Source organism: Cornus florida, unplaced genomic scaffold (assembly GCF_030987335.1).
Source record: "Cornus florida cultivar Cherokee Brave unplaced genomic scaffold, ASM3098733v1 CherokeeBrave_3.0.0_Hap2_Chr06, whole genome shotgun sequence".
Lineage (NCBI taxonomy): Eukaryota > Viridiplantae > Streptophyta > Magnoliopsida > Cornales > Cornaceae > Cornus > Cornus florida.
The window spans coordinates 64477088-64495364 of NW_026775576.1; the positions used below are offsets into that span (position 1 = coordinate 64477088).

An 18277-nucleotide genomic window follows, 5' to 3' on the forward strand; every position below is an offset into this window, starting at 1 on the left:
ACCAAATATTTCTAAATTTTTTTTCGAGTAATGATACTTGCATCGATTTATTGCACCGAATGTTTCTAATTAATTATTTATGCATAGTACATGTAAGTGGAGGGTCTCACTTATTTATTTATGCATAAATGGATCAATTAAAATAAATAGGTCTGGCAATTCATTACAACAAATCGCATAAATAAAAAAGTAGACCCTCCACTTACATGTACTATGCATAAATAATCAATCAGAAATATTTGGTGCAACAATTCGGTGCAACAAATCGGTGCAAATATCATTACTCTTTTCTTTATATTCCACTCCTGTTAAATATCCATCTCATTATATATATATATACACACACACACACACACACATACACACCATATCTATCTCCTTTTTCAAAACAAGGGGCTGCATGATCGCACTCTACTTATTGTTTATAACTTCATAATTAAGAATATGATTTATTTTTTTTACCTTAATCTTCCATCGGAGATTGTTTATAAATGAATCGATTAAAAGAAATAGGTCTAACAATTCATTACAATAAATCGCATAAATAAAAAAATGAACCCTCCACTTACATATACTATACATAAATAACCAATCAGAAATATTCGGTGCAACAAATCAATACAAGTATCATTACTCATTTTTTTTTATATTCCACTCCTTTTAAATATCCATCTCATTATATATATATATATACACATACCATATCTCTCTCCTTTTTCAAAACCAGGGGCTGCATGATCGCACTCTACTTATTGTTTATAACTTCATAATTAAGAATATGCTATATGTTTTTACCTCAATCTTCCATCGGAGATTGTTCCCGCCACTTTGAAGAAGTCGGCAAGGCCCACTGGTCGGCCCATGGGCGGCCCACCCGACGATCGCCCACGGTAATTCAGCATCCGCATTGCATTTTCCATAATGGGTTTTATGAATTTTCTCTCAAAGTTTTGATTTTTGGTAAAAATGTGATTAATTTTGTAGATTTTACAGTGGCCCACCGCGGTTTGAAGGTGATAGGCCGAGGTTTGATGACCGGGATGGATACCGTGAGGGTCCTCGAGGGGGCCCTCCCGATGAGTTTGGTGGCGAAAAGGGTGGTGCTCCGGCCGACTTTCAGCCCTCTTTTAGGGTAATTTCTATTGACTAAATAAATATAGATAATTTATTGATGTAGATTTGATTTGTGTTATTAGGGATTCCAAATGTTTTACGATTGATGTATGGTTGTTATGTTATTCAATTGAAGCTGTTACAAATAGAGGACTGTTGCGCTAGTGTGTGGCAGTTGTTAGATGTTAGTCTTTTGAATTTAACTAGAAGATCTTGTGATGTGTGTGTTCACTCGTAGTAAGTTATGCCTTTTAATCATCTCTGCTTTTATATTTCAGAACACTCCTTTGTGACTCATATTTATTTGTCAAACCGAAGCTGGTCTATTACCCAAACCACTAATGAATGGAAAGTGGGGATGTTAATTAGTAAGATTTTTTTGTTTGTTTGTGTTGGAAATCTTATCTATAAGTTGACTCAATGATTCTGCCAGATTTATTGGGTCTTCAATATAGGCTAATTTTTAGGGATTTTATTTTTATTCTGATTTGATTTGATTTGATTTTATTCTTTTTATTTTGGTTTGATTTTATTCTATTTTCCATATTTGTAATTTTCCGCTTGTATATAATGATAGTCAGGCTCTCAAATTGAATACGCCAATTTTACTAAGTTACTTTTTGGTATCAGAGCCTCAAACCTACGCCTCCTTCATCTCTCTCTCTTTCACCGCCTCTTTTAATATCTCTCTCTATTTCATTACAGCCCCTTCCCTATTTTTTTTTTTTTCACAGACCTTCTCTCTTTTTCAGGTCGCTGTTGCGACAGTCCTAGGGGGAGTCAATCTTCTCTAGGTTCAACCCCTGTAGGGGTATTCCCTTAGTCTTTTCATGCACTAAGGGTCAAAAGATGTGTTTGTAATTTTTTGGGGCTGTCGGGATATTCGGCAGCATTTTCGAATCAAACCGCCGTGTCTCCGGCTTCTTGGTTTGATCAAAATCAGGTTTATTCCTCCTTTATTTGAAATTATTGGTAATCTGTTGAATTGATCTATTTATTGTTATGGCTGAATCAAGTAATAATAAAGAAACTCTCTTTTCGGCGCAACACACACCGGCTCAACGAGTTACTAGTGTGCTGTTGAATGGTCATAATTTTGCATCCTGGGCTCGTTCCCTCCGCCTCTATGTTGGTGGAAAAGGCAAATCAGGGTAGATTTTGGGTACTGAAAAGAGGCCAGATATTAAAGATCCTAAATATGCTCAGTGGGATATAGACAATTGCACTATTTTAAGATGGATGTTTAATTCTATGGAGGAACGCATTTATAATATATTCATGTTTTATAACTCTGTTAATGACTTGTGGACTGCTTTGAATCAAATGTATGCTCATTCTAAGAACAATGCTCGTATTTTTGAATTATATCAAGGTATTGCTAAGGCCTCACAGGAAGGTCTGAATTTGTTTGTAACTGATTATTTTGGGTATTTGAGATCTCGTTGGAAGGAACTAGCTCAATATGAGCCTCTCAGTGAATTTCCTTCTAAGGCAGCCTCTCTTCTTGTCAAACGTCTTGATCGTCAGCATACCTGTCAGTTTTTGATGGGATTACGCCCAAAATTTAAACCACTAAAATCTCAGATCTTGAATGCATCACCAATGCCATCCCTGTTGGAAGCCTTTACTACTGTTAATGGTGAAGCACGCAGGCACCGTTTAATTCAGCCCTCAATTATTCTTGTACCAGTGTCTGAGCCTGTTGGGGATAGTACGACTTTTGCAACCAACTTTGGATCACGAACTTCTAGAGGTCAGATTATTTGTCACCATTGTGGAAGGGTTGGACATGTTAAGGCTCGTTGCTTCAAACTTCATCCTAAACTGAAGCAAAAATTTTCTAGGAACCGTTTATCTGGAACTGGTTCTTCTCGTACTGCGGCTGTTGCAGAAACTCCTGTTACTACCGGTGGATCTACTGTATTTCCTGGACTGAGCCAGCTTCAGTCTCAGATTGGGCATATCCAGGACCAGCTTGGCTCCCTTGCTTCTAGAGTTAGTGCTCCTTCAACTGCTCCCACTGCAACTATTGCTACAGGTACTCCTACTGCATTTCATGTTAAGGCCAAGCAGCCCATTTGGGTTCTGGATTCTGGAGCCAATGATCACATGACTGGTGAGTTATCAGTTTTTTCTTCTAATATCATAAATATTACCCAATCTGTGTATCTTGCGGATGGCTCTACATCTTACATTCACAGTAAGGGTGTTGTTTATCTGTCTCCTGATGTTACTCTTTCATCTGTCCTTTATGTACCTAAATTTGCCTTTAACCTTTTATCTGTTAGCCGGTTTGCAAAAAAACCTCCAATGTGCAGTTATATTCTTACCAGATCACTGTTTGTTGCAGAACCTTTGTTCGAAGAGGATTTGTGGCAGGGGTTATGAGCGTGATGGGCTTTACTACTTTGGGGAACCACCAGGAACGAGTCTTCAAGCTTCTGTCCTACCTACTTCTAGTGTTTATGATGTTTCTTTTCGCACTTTTAGTCTGTGGCATGCACGTTTGGGGCATGTAAACTTTCAATATCTATGTCTATTGTTTCCTTCGTTAAATAAAGCATGTAAGGACCATAAGTTTCAATGTGAAGTTTGTGAGCTTTCTAAACATACTAGAACTAGCTATATTTCTCATATGAGTAGTGCTCCTAGTATGTTTGATCTTATTCATTCTAATGTCGAGGGCCCTTCCCCAGTTACTACTTTCTCTGGACATCGATATTATGTGACATTTATTGATGATTATTCTCGTTCTACTTGGGTTTATTTATTGAAAAAGAAATCTGATGTGTTTCTTTTATTCACCCAGTTTCTTCAAATGATCAAAACCTAGTATAACACTGTTGTCCGTAATATTCGTTCTAATAATGGACGAGTATATGTTTCAAATAAGTTCTGGTCTGAACTTAATAAAAAGGGGATTTTACATCAACTCACTTGCCCCTATACTCCTGAGCAAAATGGCGTGGCTGAACGCAAAAACCATCATCTTATGTCTATGGTCCGATGTCTTCTGAGTGGTATGCATGTGCCTAAATTCTATTGGCACATGGCTGTTCTTACAGCTGCTTTTCTGATTAATCGTACTTTCAGTCGAGTTTAGGTGGTAAGACACCACTTCAGATTCTCTAGCCTGATTATACATTGTTTCACCTTTTGCCTCGAGTTTTTGGATGTACTTGTTTTGTTCATAACCGTAGTCTTTCTCGTCATAAACTTGATGATAAATCTATTAGGTGTATTTTCTTGGGGTATTCTGCTATGTCAAAGGGCTATCGTTGTTACGATCCTATGACCAAACATATGTATCATTCTCTTGATGTGACATTTCATGAAACTGTTCCTTTTTATAGTACTAATTCTGTGGTACAGGATTTTCTCTCTTGTGATTTGGAGAAGGAGATTTCTCCCATTGCCCGTCCTATTCCTCTCTTTGAAAATCACACTGTCCTAGAATCTCCTTCTCCATCCATGCAGGGTTCCCCTCTACCTTTGCAGGCTTACTCTCGTCGCCATCGCACTCAACCTCCCCTGCCAGAATCATCTTCAGAACCAGGTCCAGGTAACTCTCCTTCTCGTATTGCTCCTACAATTCCTGAGCGTACCTCCCGTTATCCTACCCGTGATCGTCATCCTCCTAATTGGTATGGTTTTTCTAGTAGCACTAACCACCCTATTTGCCAGTATGTCTCCTATGATAGTCTTTCAAGTGCATATAAATCCTTCCTGGGCAAGATTATGACCGTTTCTATTCCTCAATCTGTGTTAGAGGCCCTCCAGGATCCCAATTGGGTGTCTGCCATGACAACAGAAATGGATGTTTTACACCATAATAATACATGGGAACTTGTTGCTTTACCTTCTGGAGAGAAAACGGTTGGCTGCAAATGGGTCTTTAATGTGAAGTATTTAGCCGATGGTTCTATTGATCGGTATAAGGCTCAGTTGGTGGCAAAATGCTTTGCTCAGATTCCGGGCAAAGACTTTAGTGCTACCTTTGCTCCTATGGCTAAGTTGACGTCTGTGCGACTGCTTATCTCTTTGTCTGCTGCCCATTCTTGGCTTCTGCATCAGTTAGATGTCAAGAATGCATTTCTTAATGGAGACTTACTTGAGACTATATATATGGATCCACCCGCTGGATTTCGGGCTGAGGGGGAGTATGCTGGGAAAGTCTGTAGGCTACGGAAGTCTCTTTATGGTCTGAAGTAATCTTCTAGAGCTTGGTTTAGTCGTTTCAGCGATGTTGTTTTATCTATGGGCTTTGTGCGCTGCCACTCAGACCATACTTGTTTTATTCGACGTCGCTCTGATGGTCGTTGCATTATGTTATTGGTATATGTGGATGATATCATTATCACAAGTGATCATGCTTCAGGGATTGCTCAGGCGAAACTTCATCTTCAAAAGTCCTTTGATGTGAAAGACTTAAGTCCTCTTCGATATTTTCTTGGAATTGAGGTTGCTAGATCCCGTCGTGGAATTTCTTTGTCTCAAAGGAAATATGCTTTGGATCTTCTTCAAGATACTGGCATGCTTGGGTGTCAACCCGCTTCCACTCCTATGGACCCCAATCTTAAACTCTCTGTTGAGCCAGGGGAATTACTTCTAGATCTTTTGGTGTATCAACGTTTAGTAAGTCATCTTATCTACTTGACTAACACAAGGCCCGATTTGACATTTGATGTTAGTGTGATTAGTCAATTCATGCATGCCCCTCGCTCAGCTCATATGGATGCAGTCTAACCATATTTTAAGGTACCTTAAGTCGTGCCTTGGTCTTGGTCTGTTCTATGCCTCAGGAAATCAATCTGGACTCTCATGCTTTACTGCAGACTATGCTGGATGTAAGACAGATAAACGTTCTACCTCTGGCTTCTGTACTTTCTATGGTAATCATCTCATATCATGGAAGAGTAAGAAGCAGGCTGTTGTTTCTAGATCCTCTGCTGAAACTGAATACCGAGCTATGGCTCAAGGTACTTGTGAGCTCCTTTGGCTTCAATCAATTTTGGGAGAGTTGGGTCTTGTACAGAAAGGTTCTTCAAAGCTGTTTTGTGACAATAAATCAGCCATTATGCTTGCTTCTGATTATGTTTTACATGAAAGGTTGAAACATATTGAGGTAGACATTCACTTTATTCGAGATAAGGTTCGTTCAGGTATCATTAATCCTATTTTTGTTCCTTCTTCAGAACAGACTGCAGATGTGTTCATAAAGTCTGTTGGGCCTTCTCTTCTCCAGTCTTCCATAGTCAAGCTGGGTTTAGTCAACATATTTGCTCCAACTTGAGGGGGAGTGTTAGAAATCTTATCTATAAGTTGACTCAACGATTATGACAGATTTATTGGGTCTTTAATATAGGCTAATTTGATTTGATTTTATTCTCTTTATTTTGATTTGATTTTATTCTCTTTTCTATATTTGTAATTTCCCGCTTGTATATAATGATAATCAGACTCTCAAATTGAGTACGCCAATTTTAACAAGTTACTTTTGTTTGTTTGTTTTCATACTTAACAAATTCCCTAGATTTGATCATTTATATTTGTTCAAATTGCTAGACGATACATTTGAAGGTGGTTGAAGTGCCCAAGTGTTGTCTTGGGGATGATTTGCTGTTTATTCCTTGACACCGTAGCAAAATGACAACAACCGGTTATATTGATGAATGTGTTTCGAATTTCTTTTCCTACCTGCACTATTGCATTGTCTATATAGATAGGCTTATGGTAGCACCTTTTATTTTAACTTGATGGTAACTCTATATCAGCATTAAATATAAATCAGCTGAATAAGTGAAAGAACAAACTTTTTTTTCTCTCATGGTTTGCTTATTCTCTGTTCTTTGGTTTCTGTTAGGGTCTTGATAGTGATTTGAGTTAAATTCCTAAATCTGTTTCTATCTTCACCGTAGACTGCCTTAGTTCATGTGCATCCAAATCGGCACAATTGTTTTTACAACCCCCAAACTGACTTCATAAGGGTTCCATTATCGTGAACAAGCACCTCTCTCTGTCCACCTGAGCTTTCAAAAATAAACCCACCATAATAGGTTTCTAATGCTCAACAAATTTAATTGCACGTCTAACTTTCCGAATAGTACTCAGACTTTGATCAGTTTCAAAAGTTAAAATCAGTGGGCCTGATACTTCAGTTGTTCTGATTGAATGGGTTTAAATTTTTAGAATTTTGATAGCTCAAATAACTAAAAACCTCAAGATATTGAGCTCAAGGAGCCCTTTCGTTGTGGTACATATGAGCAAATAAACTGGTACTAGAAGCTATGATAAAAGGTATATGAATCTACAAGAAGAAAGCATCTCAAAAGCTTTCAATTAACTTATTTACGAGAGGTTGGAATTTTGATCCAAGTATTGCTAACCCTTGGTGTTTAATAGTTGTCGATCTGTCCTCTCAATGAGCAGGCTGTGATTTATGCCATTTGAATTCTCTTTCCACTTAAGGAATTGTAGAGTTGTCTCTGCGGAGACTAGTGTGTATCAGTCCATTAGCGTGGATACTTTGTTTTACGTGTTGTGTCAACGGTGTCAGACATGACTTCTCATATACTCTTCGGAATGTATTTTACATGACATCAGTGTTGTTAAAGGCGTGTCCAGGGTCACACCTAGGCGCGCTTAGGCTCGAGACTCAAGTTTAGCGCTTGTTATCATTCCAGACTCACTGATGTTTATTAGGCACTTGTCTTGGTTGCGCCTCGTCCTGTTCGTAAGGCGTGCCTCACTGATATTTGTTTAATAAAATACGATTGTTCTATTTCTTAAGCCAAAAAGGGTATTTTTGGCAACTTAATAAACGAAAAACAAAAGCACAAACATACGATAGAAGTAACTTTGGTACAAAAGAATAAAAAATAAGAAAACCCAAGAGTCAAAGTGTTAACCGAACAACGATAGAATGAAATTGTGAGATGAAGACGAAGCCCTAATTGCAGAGATAAACGACAAAGTCACATCAATTCTTTCTTTCTTTCTTTTTTCTCTCTAGATCTCCCCTCTCTTCTTATCTTTGTTTACATCTCTCTCTTCGACTAGTTCTCTTCTCTTTGTATCTTTTATTTTTTTTTTGGCTCTAATTTTTCTTTTCTTTTCTTTTTTTCTAGTTAACAATTTTTTTTTTTTTTTTGTTAACATATTTATTTCTTTTTGTGCTTTGTTTTGCCATTAAAAAAAAACACATTTTGCTTTGCCTTTCAAGAAAACAAATTTGTGCTCTGTTTTATAGTTGTTGGATACTTGTATAGTTGATGGATTTACTTTTTTATACTACTATTTGATATTAATTTTTAGAATATTAATATGACTTATGAGATATGAATATTATTATGGTAGTTTAAATTTTTAATTGTGCGCCTCACGTCACTTAGGCATGCGCCTCGCACCTCGACTCCAAAGGACCTTTAGCGCCTTGGGCCTTTAATAACACTGCAGGGCATGCATGTACGCATAAGTTTTTTTTAGAAGTTCACGTCACCAAAGCAAGTGAAGCATGCAACTGACGCCCCTTTTAAAACAGGAAAAGGAACATGTAAGTCTCACAATGAGATATGTTGACTGGAGATCGCAAAGAAAATTTGTATCAGCATATTGAATGTTATCTTCCAAATTATGCAATTTTTAATATGGAAAAATGAACAAAACGAGTAGATATAAATATATAAATTTATGTTTCTACAATATAGTCTATTTTAGAAATTCCCACATCAGCTTATACATGTTAGTTTGTGTCCATATCCTTGCATGCTTTGATTGGCTTTTGATGTGCTTTGGGTCATATCTATGTTGTAAATTATGTGTTTTCACTGCTACCGCATACTGTTGCAGTTTATGTTATATGGACCTGACTGCTAAGAATATGTTCTATGCCCATCTTGCAACTTATCATTTCATACAATTTTCATGGAAGAAGGTTTTTCCTTTAAGGCGGCTTGTTCCTCATTCTTCATACTCGTATTTTTGTGATTGTAATGAGGTTAAGAATTTGAGTTTCGCAAACACCAGTCACTGTTAATTTGTATTCTTCGAGTGTTTTAGGATTTGTCCTAGTATGCATTCAAAGTGAATTGTTTTCTGAGATTTAGATCTTTATCAAAATGAGTGAAATGAGTGCAGATTCTTCCAAAGCTTTTTTTTATCGCTTCGATGCTATCATTTGGCTTACTACTAGTTTCAATCTTTCAGGGAGCTGGAAGGGGTGGCTTTGGGCGTGGAGCTGGAGGTTACGGTGCGGCGCCTCCCAGTTCAAGCTTTTCTTGATTGTAATGTTTTAGCGAATTAAATTCAATCCTTAGAACTTACATGGTGCGATTGCGCAGACCAATCAATATCATGTCTCCTAATCACAGTTTTGAATCATCTTACCTACAATTTTGTCCTCTTTGTTATTTTAATAAAATATTCTTTGGCCATTAAGCATTCTTATCTCGGATAAATTCAATCCTTACTTCGATTTTGTGCCACACACGGGCTTAGCCTCTTGAGGACTGAACAGTTCTGTCTACAACCGAAGACTGAACGGTTGCAATGTCATTTCTGCCATGTTTCTACCTACTCTTTGCATTGTTGACAAAGTCTATTTGCAGATTAGTATGCCTAGTTAGACTGATGATTTCCTAGTATATGTTGTGAAAATTTACTGCTTATAAGGTTTTTTTCAATATTCTGAGTCCATCCCTGTGAGGATGAAGTTTGTGATGACTTTCCCTAATGAAATTCAGGCATCTGTCCTAAAAATATTATGTAATTTTATATAAAAAAATAAAAGTCCAGATTGACTAGTATCAGATTTTTTTTCCCCTAATCTTCAACCACATCCAGAAGTGGCCTGGTTTTGATTGATAATAGAGACAAGAGTGTGTGTGCAAGTGAGTTGCAAAATTGAGGCCACCATTTGAATCTAATCAGTAATTAGTAAATTAAACTCCAAAACACAGAGCAAAAAATGCACAAAATTATATGGTTAGGGTTTAGGAATGGAGGAGGAGGTGGTAGTGGAGGTTGTTGGGTAGTGGATTAGAAAGACACAAAGATTTCAATGGTGGGGAAGATGACCATCATTCGCGAGGAAAGAGAGGGTTTTATAGAGATGTAGATAATGGTGGGGAAGATGACTACCGAGATGTAGATTTAGAGAGAGACTATTAGATGGTCTTGGTCCATGTACGTGTCGGACCACCTATCCCCTAGCCCTGTGACCAAATGGGCTTGGTAAGTGACAAATTTCATCCTGATAGGGCAGGGAACCAAGTTGCCCATAAAGGGAATGGAGAAATATTATTAATATAGCACGGTAAAGCTTGGAGGCTATGTCCATACTATATATATATATATATATATATATATATGTGCAGATAAAAAAGCCATGCAATTGTCCGTAATTAGAACTCTTAGTTTAGCATAAAAAAAAAAAAATTACAACTTTGACTTGGTAAATTTGAAAATTGTCATATAAAAATTAACATCCTGTGCTTCTGCCCTCAGTCCACTTCCTCCATATTGATCTCCTCATTACCATCTTCCTCCAATGCCGGCATGTCAGCATCCTCGCCACCAACCTCTTCCTCATCGATGCTCAGACCCAATTTCAACATCCTGTGAATCCTCGCCGCGAAAGTGTTTGGATCGTCAAGACTGAAGCCAGAAGTCAGGAGAGCAGTCTCAAATAGTAGCAGCACAAGGTCCTTCACCGACTTGTCATTCTTGTCAGCCTCGGCTCTCTTCCTCAGCTCCTCCATGATTCCATTGTCTGGGTTGATTTCCATGGTCTTCTTGCTCGACATGTATGAGCTCATGCTGCTGTCTCTCAGAGTCTGCGCCTTCATGATCCTTTCCATGTTTGCAGTCCACCCATACTCTCCTGTAACCAAACAGCACGGCGAATCCACAATCCTATCAGATACAACCACTTTCTCAACTCTGTCTCCCAAAATTTCCTTCATGGTCTTGCAAAGGCTCTCAAATGACTTCTTCTTTTCCTCTTTCTTCTTCTTCTCTTCCTCACTCTCGTCGTCAAGCTTCAAACCCTCCTTTGTGGCGGAAACCAATTTCTTCCCATCATATTCCTTCAGCTGCCCAACAGCGTACTCATCAATGGCATCAATCATGAAAAGAACCTCGTAGCCTTTCTTCTTGAGCCGTTCCAAGAATGGAGAGTTCTCAACGGCCTTCTTGCTCTCACCGGTGATGTAGTAGATGTCCTTCTGACCCTCCTTCATCCTGGTGACATAGTCCTTCAAGCTAGTCAACTCTTCACCACTCTTCGTGGAGTGGTATCGGAGCAGGTCAGCCAATTTCGCCCTGTTTTGGCTGTCCTCGTGAATACCCAACTTCAAATTCTTCGAGAAAGCTTCATAGAACTTAGTGTAATCCTCCTTGTTCTCCGCAATCTCATTGAACATATCTATGCATTTCTTCACAAGGTTCTTCCTGATCACCTTGAGAATCTTGTTCTGTTGCAGCATCTCACGAGAAATGTTGAGTGGCAAGTCATCAGAATCCACAACACCCTTGACAAATCCAAGGTACTCCGGGATGAGCCCCTCGCAGTTGTCCATGATGAACACCCTTCGGACGTAGAGCTTGATGTTGTTCATCTTCTTTCGGGTATCGAAAAGATCAAATGGGGCTCTCTTGGGTACAAAAAGGATAACCTTGAATTCAAGCTGTCCTTCAACAGAGAAGTGCTTGACGGAAAGGTGATCCTCCCAATCATTGGTCAAGCTCTTGTAGAAGGAGGCATATTCTTCCTTGGTGATCTCCTCCGGCTTTCGCAACCAAATGGGTTTCTGCTTGTTAATGAGCTGCCACTCATGGCTGACCTCCTTGATCTTCTTCTTCTTCTTGGTGTCCTTGTCTTTCTCCTCATCAACCTCCTCAACATCACCCTCCTCTTCCTTATTTGGTGCATCGTCTTCGTCGTCGCTGATCTCTTTCTCAGTGGTTTTCTCAGTCCATAGATAGATAGGATAGCTAATGAATTCAGAATGCTTTTTCACAAGGTCCTTAATCCTCCTCTCCTCCATGTACTCCAACTACAAGAAATCAACAACATAAAGTAAATACCAAGCAACCGAATTTGAGGATTCAAACAATCCCAGACAACTTATCTGTTTGGTTGCAAAGAAAAACGGAGGGATTCAAACTTCCCATGGTTGAGAAACAAATATAAAAATTTGGAGTTTCAAAAACCAACATTACATTCATTACATTGCACGGGTTCAATTCAACAGTAACAAAGCAACATAACATTGAATTGGAATTTTTACCTGGTCTTCCTTGAGGAAGAGAGTGATTTTGGTCCCTCTGCCTAGTTGCTCGCCATTGACGTCCCTAGTGACAGTGAAGGACCCACCAGCTTGAGATTCCCAGATGTACTGTTCATCATCGTTGTGCTTTGTGGTCACAATGACCTTCTCTGCAACAAGGTAAGCAGAGTAGAACCCAACACCGAATTGACCGATCATGCTCACATCTGCACCAGCCTGCAACGCCTCCATGAATTCTTTGGTCCCCGATCTTGCAATTGTCCCCAAATTGTTCACCAAATCTAATAAAAACAACACATTCACAAACAATTTTCAATTATTGACCATCCAAAAAACAATTAAAAAAATACAACTACAATAATCCTAAATTTGCCCTAGAATGCTACTACATTCTACAATAGTTTCAATTTTTTCTGATGAAAATTTTCCTGGGAAACAATCATGAAATTTTAGCTTAAAATTGGGAGTCAAACTGATTATAGTACCTGCTTTGGTCATTCCGATACCACTGTCGATGATAGAGAGGGTCTTGTTGACCTTGTCGGGGACGATCTTGATGAAGAGCTCCGGCTGAGCATCGAGTTTGCTCTTGTCCGTCAGACTCTCGAATCTGATCTTATCCAAAGCCTACATACACCAAAATTAATCAATTCAACACCAAATCACACACATTCACATATGACAGAGAGAATATGTAATACATACATCAGAGGAGTTACTGATGAGTTCCCGAAGGAAAATCTCCTTGTTAGTGTAGAAGGTGTTGATGATGAGGCTGAGAAGCTGGTTGATCTCTGCCTGGAAGGCAAAGCTTTCAGCGTCGGCCATCTGAACATCCGCCATTACTACTGATTCTTCAACCAACATAGCAATGCAGAAAGAAAGCTTGAAAGAATGTTAGAGAGAAGGTTCTGTAGAGAGAGAAAGTTGTGTAGAACGAACGCTACTAGGGGATTTTGGGAGAGGATTCGAAACAGAGCTCGCTTACGAATTGCAAGCTGCTTGCGGATTGGGGTATTTATGGACAGAGAGGTCCCGAAATAGGAGGGAATTCGTGGTTCTGGAATCTTCTACTCTCCTCTCTATTACTCGGTTTTTTGAAAAAATCCTATTTAGCCAAGGTAAAGGAAAGGAACTTTACGGCGACGTTTTTGTGTTTGTTCCAATGTTCTTGAAGCAAGCCACGCTTGCACGTGCAAGTCGTGAGAGCCTCGAATGGGTGAGATGCTAATGGGCCACCCGGTTGCATGGACCCAGAGTTTTTTTGTTTTTTCAAAAGTTACATGGACCCAGAGTTCGAGTCACAATTGTGTCGCAAGTTTTAACCCGACATGCTAACATGGTTACAACACAATATAAAAATAACGATAATTGTGTCAATACGAATTAATACGATAATTATGTATAGTGTGTTTGTATTTGATTTACTAACTTATTTATTATAATTAAATTAAACTATTTAATTAAATATATTAAATAAATGTGTCGTATTTGTTTATGCCCCTTGGTGCTTTTGGTTTTGGAGGGCAAATCATATTATATTTTATTATTACAAATAACAATTATTTTTATTATTTCTAGTAATATTTAAAATTTGTTAATTTAAATTTATACTATTGATTAATATATTAATAAATTGTAGTTATATGAAATTATATACATGTTTAATTTCAAATTATGTTTTACATAAAATAATTTCTGTTAAGTAATTTTTTATATCATTTAATAAATTATGCATACTTAATATTAAATTATATGAAAGTATGAAGTCCAATATATAAAGATTATAATTGTATTTTGGGGATAATATTTGGTCATTTTACGATAAGAAAGGGTTGTATTGACATTTTAAAATTTTAAATTAATAATTGACTTCTAAACTAATGTGCTTGTAATACGTGCTTCCCTAATTTATGAACAGTTCCCTCAACTTCCCGAAAAAAAGAAAATTCCATATTGCAAAAGTGGTCATGGTCGACTTTCCTCATTGGGAAAGGAGGGAGAAGCAAAAGAAAATTTTCCGTATTGCAAAAGGAGTCGACTTTCCTCATTTGGAAAGGAGTGAGAAGCAAAAAACAAATCCCATGTTACAAAACGAGTCGACTTTCCTTATTTGGAAAGGAGTGAGAAGGAACAAAAAATAAATAGATAAAATAAAATAAAATTCCGTATTGCAAAAGGAGTCGACTTTCCTCATTAGGAAAGGAGTGAGAAGCAAAAAATAATTTTCATATTGCAAAAGGAGTCGACTTTTCTCACTCGGAAAGGAGTGAGAAGAAGCACTCTATATTTGAAAAAGGAGTGAGAATAGGGCCGCAATTCGGACAGGTTTGAATGATAATTTGAGCCTAACTCCCACCATATACAAGGCTAAACCCAAGCCCAACCCACCATATAAAAACCCAAACCCAACCCAACTCTACCCTAACTACTCAACTCTAGTCTAACACATTCTTCTACTTTTTAATTCGGACTTGTAACTCGTGCTTAGATTTCGTGTTAAAAATTAAGATGAAATCGAGTTACTCGTATAGATAATTTTCACACCAAAAATTTAATATGATCTTGAATTAATTTTAAATTAAATTACTCTTAAAAAAAAGTTTAAAGGCATTTTATAAAATTTTGAATAAATTACAAACAAATTCATTGATAAAATTTTGAATAAATTACAAACAAATTTTTAGAAAATTAATTGTCTTAAATGATAATATATAATAAGTTAAAATTTAACAAATAAAGTTTAAAAGAAGAAAAAAAAATAATCATAGTTTAAATATTATATTTAATGTATTTAAAATTAAAAATATATATAAAAATAATATTAGAATTTGGATACGAGTTTGTTCGGCTTGCTAGTACCTTAATTCAACCCAACCCTAGTTAAATTCAGATTGATATTTTTCAACCCAAATCCAATTCTATTTATGAAAATAATTGTCTAAACTTACGCAACTCAAATCGAGTTAGCTTGAGCTATGTTGAAGTTCCCAACTCAAATTGCACTCCAAACTGAGAAGCAGGGAAGTACTCTTTCTAATTGTTATAATATGTTATACTTGTCATTATTTGACAATCTTGTAGATGTAAAGCTGCAACTTTGACATCCACCTTTTAATTTTTTTAACCAATTTTTAACTCTCTCCTTCTAAAGAGTAACGAGTCCAATCCACCTATCTCTATTTTCTTCACACACGCCATATCTCTCTCCTTTTTCAAAAGGAGGGGCTGCAGGATCGCACTTGACTTATTGTTTATAACTTCATAATTAAGAAATCAATTTTATTTTCACATCTGACCGAACACCTATACATGCAGAGTTGAGTTTGTTTGATTAATTGATAATTAAAAAAGACTGATAGTTTCGTAGAATTGTTTTTGAAAAATTCAATTTGAAAAAAGTTTTTTTTTTTTAAATAATTCTTTAAAAATAATTTTGACTTTTTGAGAATTATTTTGTTGACAGACCAACAAAACAAACACTAATATCTATGAATTAAATACACTTTTATTTATTTCTTTATTTTTTAACAAAAGTGAATTGCATTTTATGAATGAATTGCATATGTTTCTGACCCTCAATGCTCCATAAAAAAATCTACTTGATCGGGCTGGGCCTCAAATGATAGGCTCAAATATTTTTGGAATTTTTTTTTATTTTATTAAAAATTAAATATTTTATTCCATAATAAAATTATATTATATTAACAAAACAAACTTTATTGGGTTTATCTAATTTAGTATTCTAAAACAATTATTGAAAAGAAAAAACTATTTCTTAAAACGGAATTGGTATTTAGCTCAACACGAATGTGAGTGGGGAGGGAGGCGCCAGTAGCATTGTTTTGTTTTTTAAAACACAAACTTTTACAATAATAAATGTTTCTAAAAGTGTTAAATTTAGATATTTGTATCAATAAGAGCACTATAAATAGATAAAATAAATCCCATTTTGTGAGTTGAAAAGCAAGTCTGGTTGAAAGGTTTTATCCGTCTTTCCTTTACCAACATGTTTATTTAAACAAATTCAAATTTTCTAGTTCTTCTTTCTTTTTCTTTTTAAAATAAGCGTTCTTTTTTTAAAATCTAACTTTTTAAGAAAATTTTTTTTATTATTTTTTATTATCTTAATGGTTAATAAATTATTAAATTTACATTGATGTAATGATTTACTAGATTTAATGTAAAAAGGTTAAATTGATAATATTATTTTTTTAAAAAATAGTCCATTGACTTTTCAAATTAGACACTTATTTTGGGATGATAAATATTAAGGGCGTATTTGGACGGAGGTTTGATATTGGTTTGACTATTTTGCTTTTCTTTTTGGATCCATACCATGTTTGGAGTGGGGTAATGTGGTATTGAATAGTGTCAAAACATATATCAAAATTGGGCCATAACCCATATCACCAATTTCGTGATATTGGGTGTTTTCGCAACTGTAGCAGAGATATCAGTGGTGGTTATCGCAGGCACCAATGTTTAAAGATACACTAAGAGTGTGAGTGTACAATGTGGCCAAGTTTTAAATTTATAAAAGCCATTATTACTTTTAACTAAAAATATAGCTAGGGTAAGTAGGGATCGTCCTAAGGGATTATGGGCACGTTTGCAATGGAAACAATGTATAGGGTTAGTAGATCAGATGATCAAAAGATGATTTGTTTGGTTGATTAAACTACAATGAAATTGAAATTAAAGCAAGTAAAAGGTAACAATTTAGAATGTAGGAAAAAAGATATAGAAGAGAGGACTTGGGGTACTAGATCTCACTATTAAGCTTGACTTCACTAAACACTAGCAATTATATATCAATGGGGGAAATTAAATTGTAACTTGTGTATGTGTGTGTGTGTGACATTAATTGAAATTAGGTATAGATGGCAAATAAGTATAGATTGTCTAGCCAATTCAAATGGAAAGCACAACCTATCAAATGAGACCAAAATCTATTCAATGAAATCACAATTTATGCACACACAACTATCTAGAAGCATACACCTTTTGCATTCATAAGTATGGAACACCAAGGAACAAGAATAGATTGTCCACCTATCTAAGAATTTAAAACAATTATACTACATCTATACTAAAGACATGGAAATTAAACTAAGTAAGCTAAAGGTGTGGCACAATCCATCAAGAAACAAGTGTGAACCATCAAATAAGTTACAAGAGTGTTCAATTAAGTACTATGTTTTGACCATCTCTAGATTCACTTCATCCATACACATAGACATGATAAACTCTACTAAATCTAGAGAAAACCAAATGAATCATCCATTCTAGCACATATAGACATATGGTTAGAAATAGATAATCAATTGAAAGCATTAATCCATACACATTAAGTAAAAACTACAAGATATATATATAAATATCCAAGATCGAAACATTTATTACAAGCAAATCCCCAAAAATATACAAAACACTAGGTCTAGGAAATAAACTTAGGGGCTATTCTAGCCCCAAGTAGATGTCTAGCCATTCATTGAAGTAGTCATCCAACCTTCAAGGGCTATCTCCATAGTAGAAATGACCTCTTTCTTGATGGAAACCCTAGAAGAATGGAAGAACTCCCAAAAATGTGTAAAAGCTCTCTAGTCTCGAGCCTCCTCTCCAAAATATGAGATATGATATATATATTGAAGATATGTTCAATCTTTTGATATGAATGGCTCAAAATCCTTATATAGGAGGCTCAAGTGTCACACCCAATGGTCTGAATTTGTTCACTAGAGTCCTTGCAATGATTGCACCATGAGCCAACTTTTAATGAGTTGGAATTTATTTTATTTCGGACTTGAGGAGGTTCGATCGATCGAACTATGTTGAGATCGATTGAACATTGGTGAGATCCATCGAATGCTGCA

At 36.3% G+C, this 18277-nt stretch overlaps 2 protein-coding genes across 3 annotated transcripts in view; one reads left to right on the forward strand and one right to left on the reverse strand.

Annotated features, from left to right (window-relative positions):
• The first annotated feature begins 811 nt into the window (after positions 1–811).
• The window catches only part of LOC132314891 (small ribosomal subunit protein eS10z-like), a 55371-nt gene continuing 37905 nt past the window's right edge, over positions 812–18277 (forward strand). Inside the window, exon 1 of the mRNA XM_059813667.1 lies at positions 812–890. Coding sequence (XP_059669650.1) covers positions 862–890 — 29 coding nt within the window. The 5' untranslated portion in view covers positions 812–861. The remainder of the gene's footprint in view (positions 891–18277) is intronic.
• Positions 10483–13450, reverse strand: LOC132311758 (heat shock protein 83-like). 2 transcript variants are annotated; one of them, XM_059809836.1, is made up of 4 exons: positions 13107–13450; positions 12887–13028; positions 12402–12682; positions 10483–12167 (listed from the first exon to the last, which is right to left on the reverse strand). In XM_059809836.1, the coding sequence occupies exons 1-4, from the start codon at positions 13266–13268 to the stop codon at positions 10614–10616; spliced, it is 2139 nt and encodes a 712-aa protein (XP_059665819.1). In that variant the 5' UTR covers positions 13269–13450; the 3' UTR covers positions 10483–10613. The 2 variants fall into 2 exon arrangements, with proteins under 2 accessions (XP_059665819.1, XP_059665820.1); XM_059809837.1 differs by lacking the exon at positions 13107–13450 and having other exon boundaries at positions 12402–12632; positions 12664–12682; positions 12887–12928.

What these genes read in the sequence shown, in the direction of transcription:
- LOC132311758 (XM_059809836.1), bottom strand. Translation starts at nt 13,268, where the DNA reads ATGTTGGTTGAAGAATCAGTAGTAATGGCGGATGTTCAGATGGCCGAC. An exon ending in TCATCAGTAACTCCTCTGAT is followed by an intron (nt 13,029 to 13,106) that starts GTATGTATTACA and finishes TGGTGTATGTAG; the next exon opens with GCTTTGGATAAGATCAGATT. An exon ending in TATCGGAATGACCAAAGCAG is followed by an intron (nt 12,683 to 12,886) that starts GTACTATAATCA and finishes TGTTTTTATTAG; the next exon opens with ATTTGGTGAACAATTTGGGG.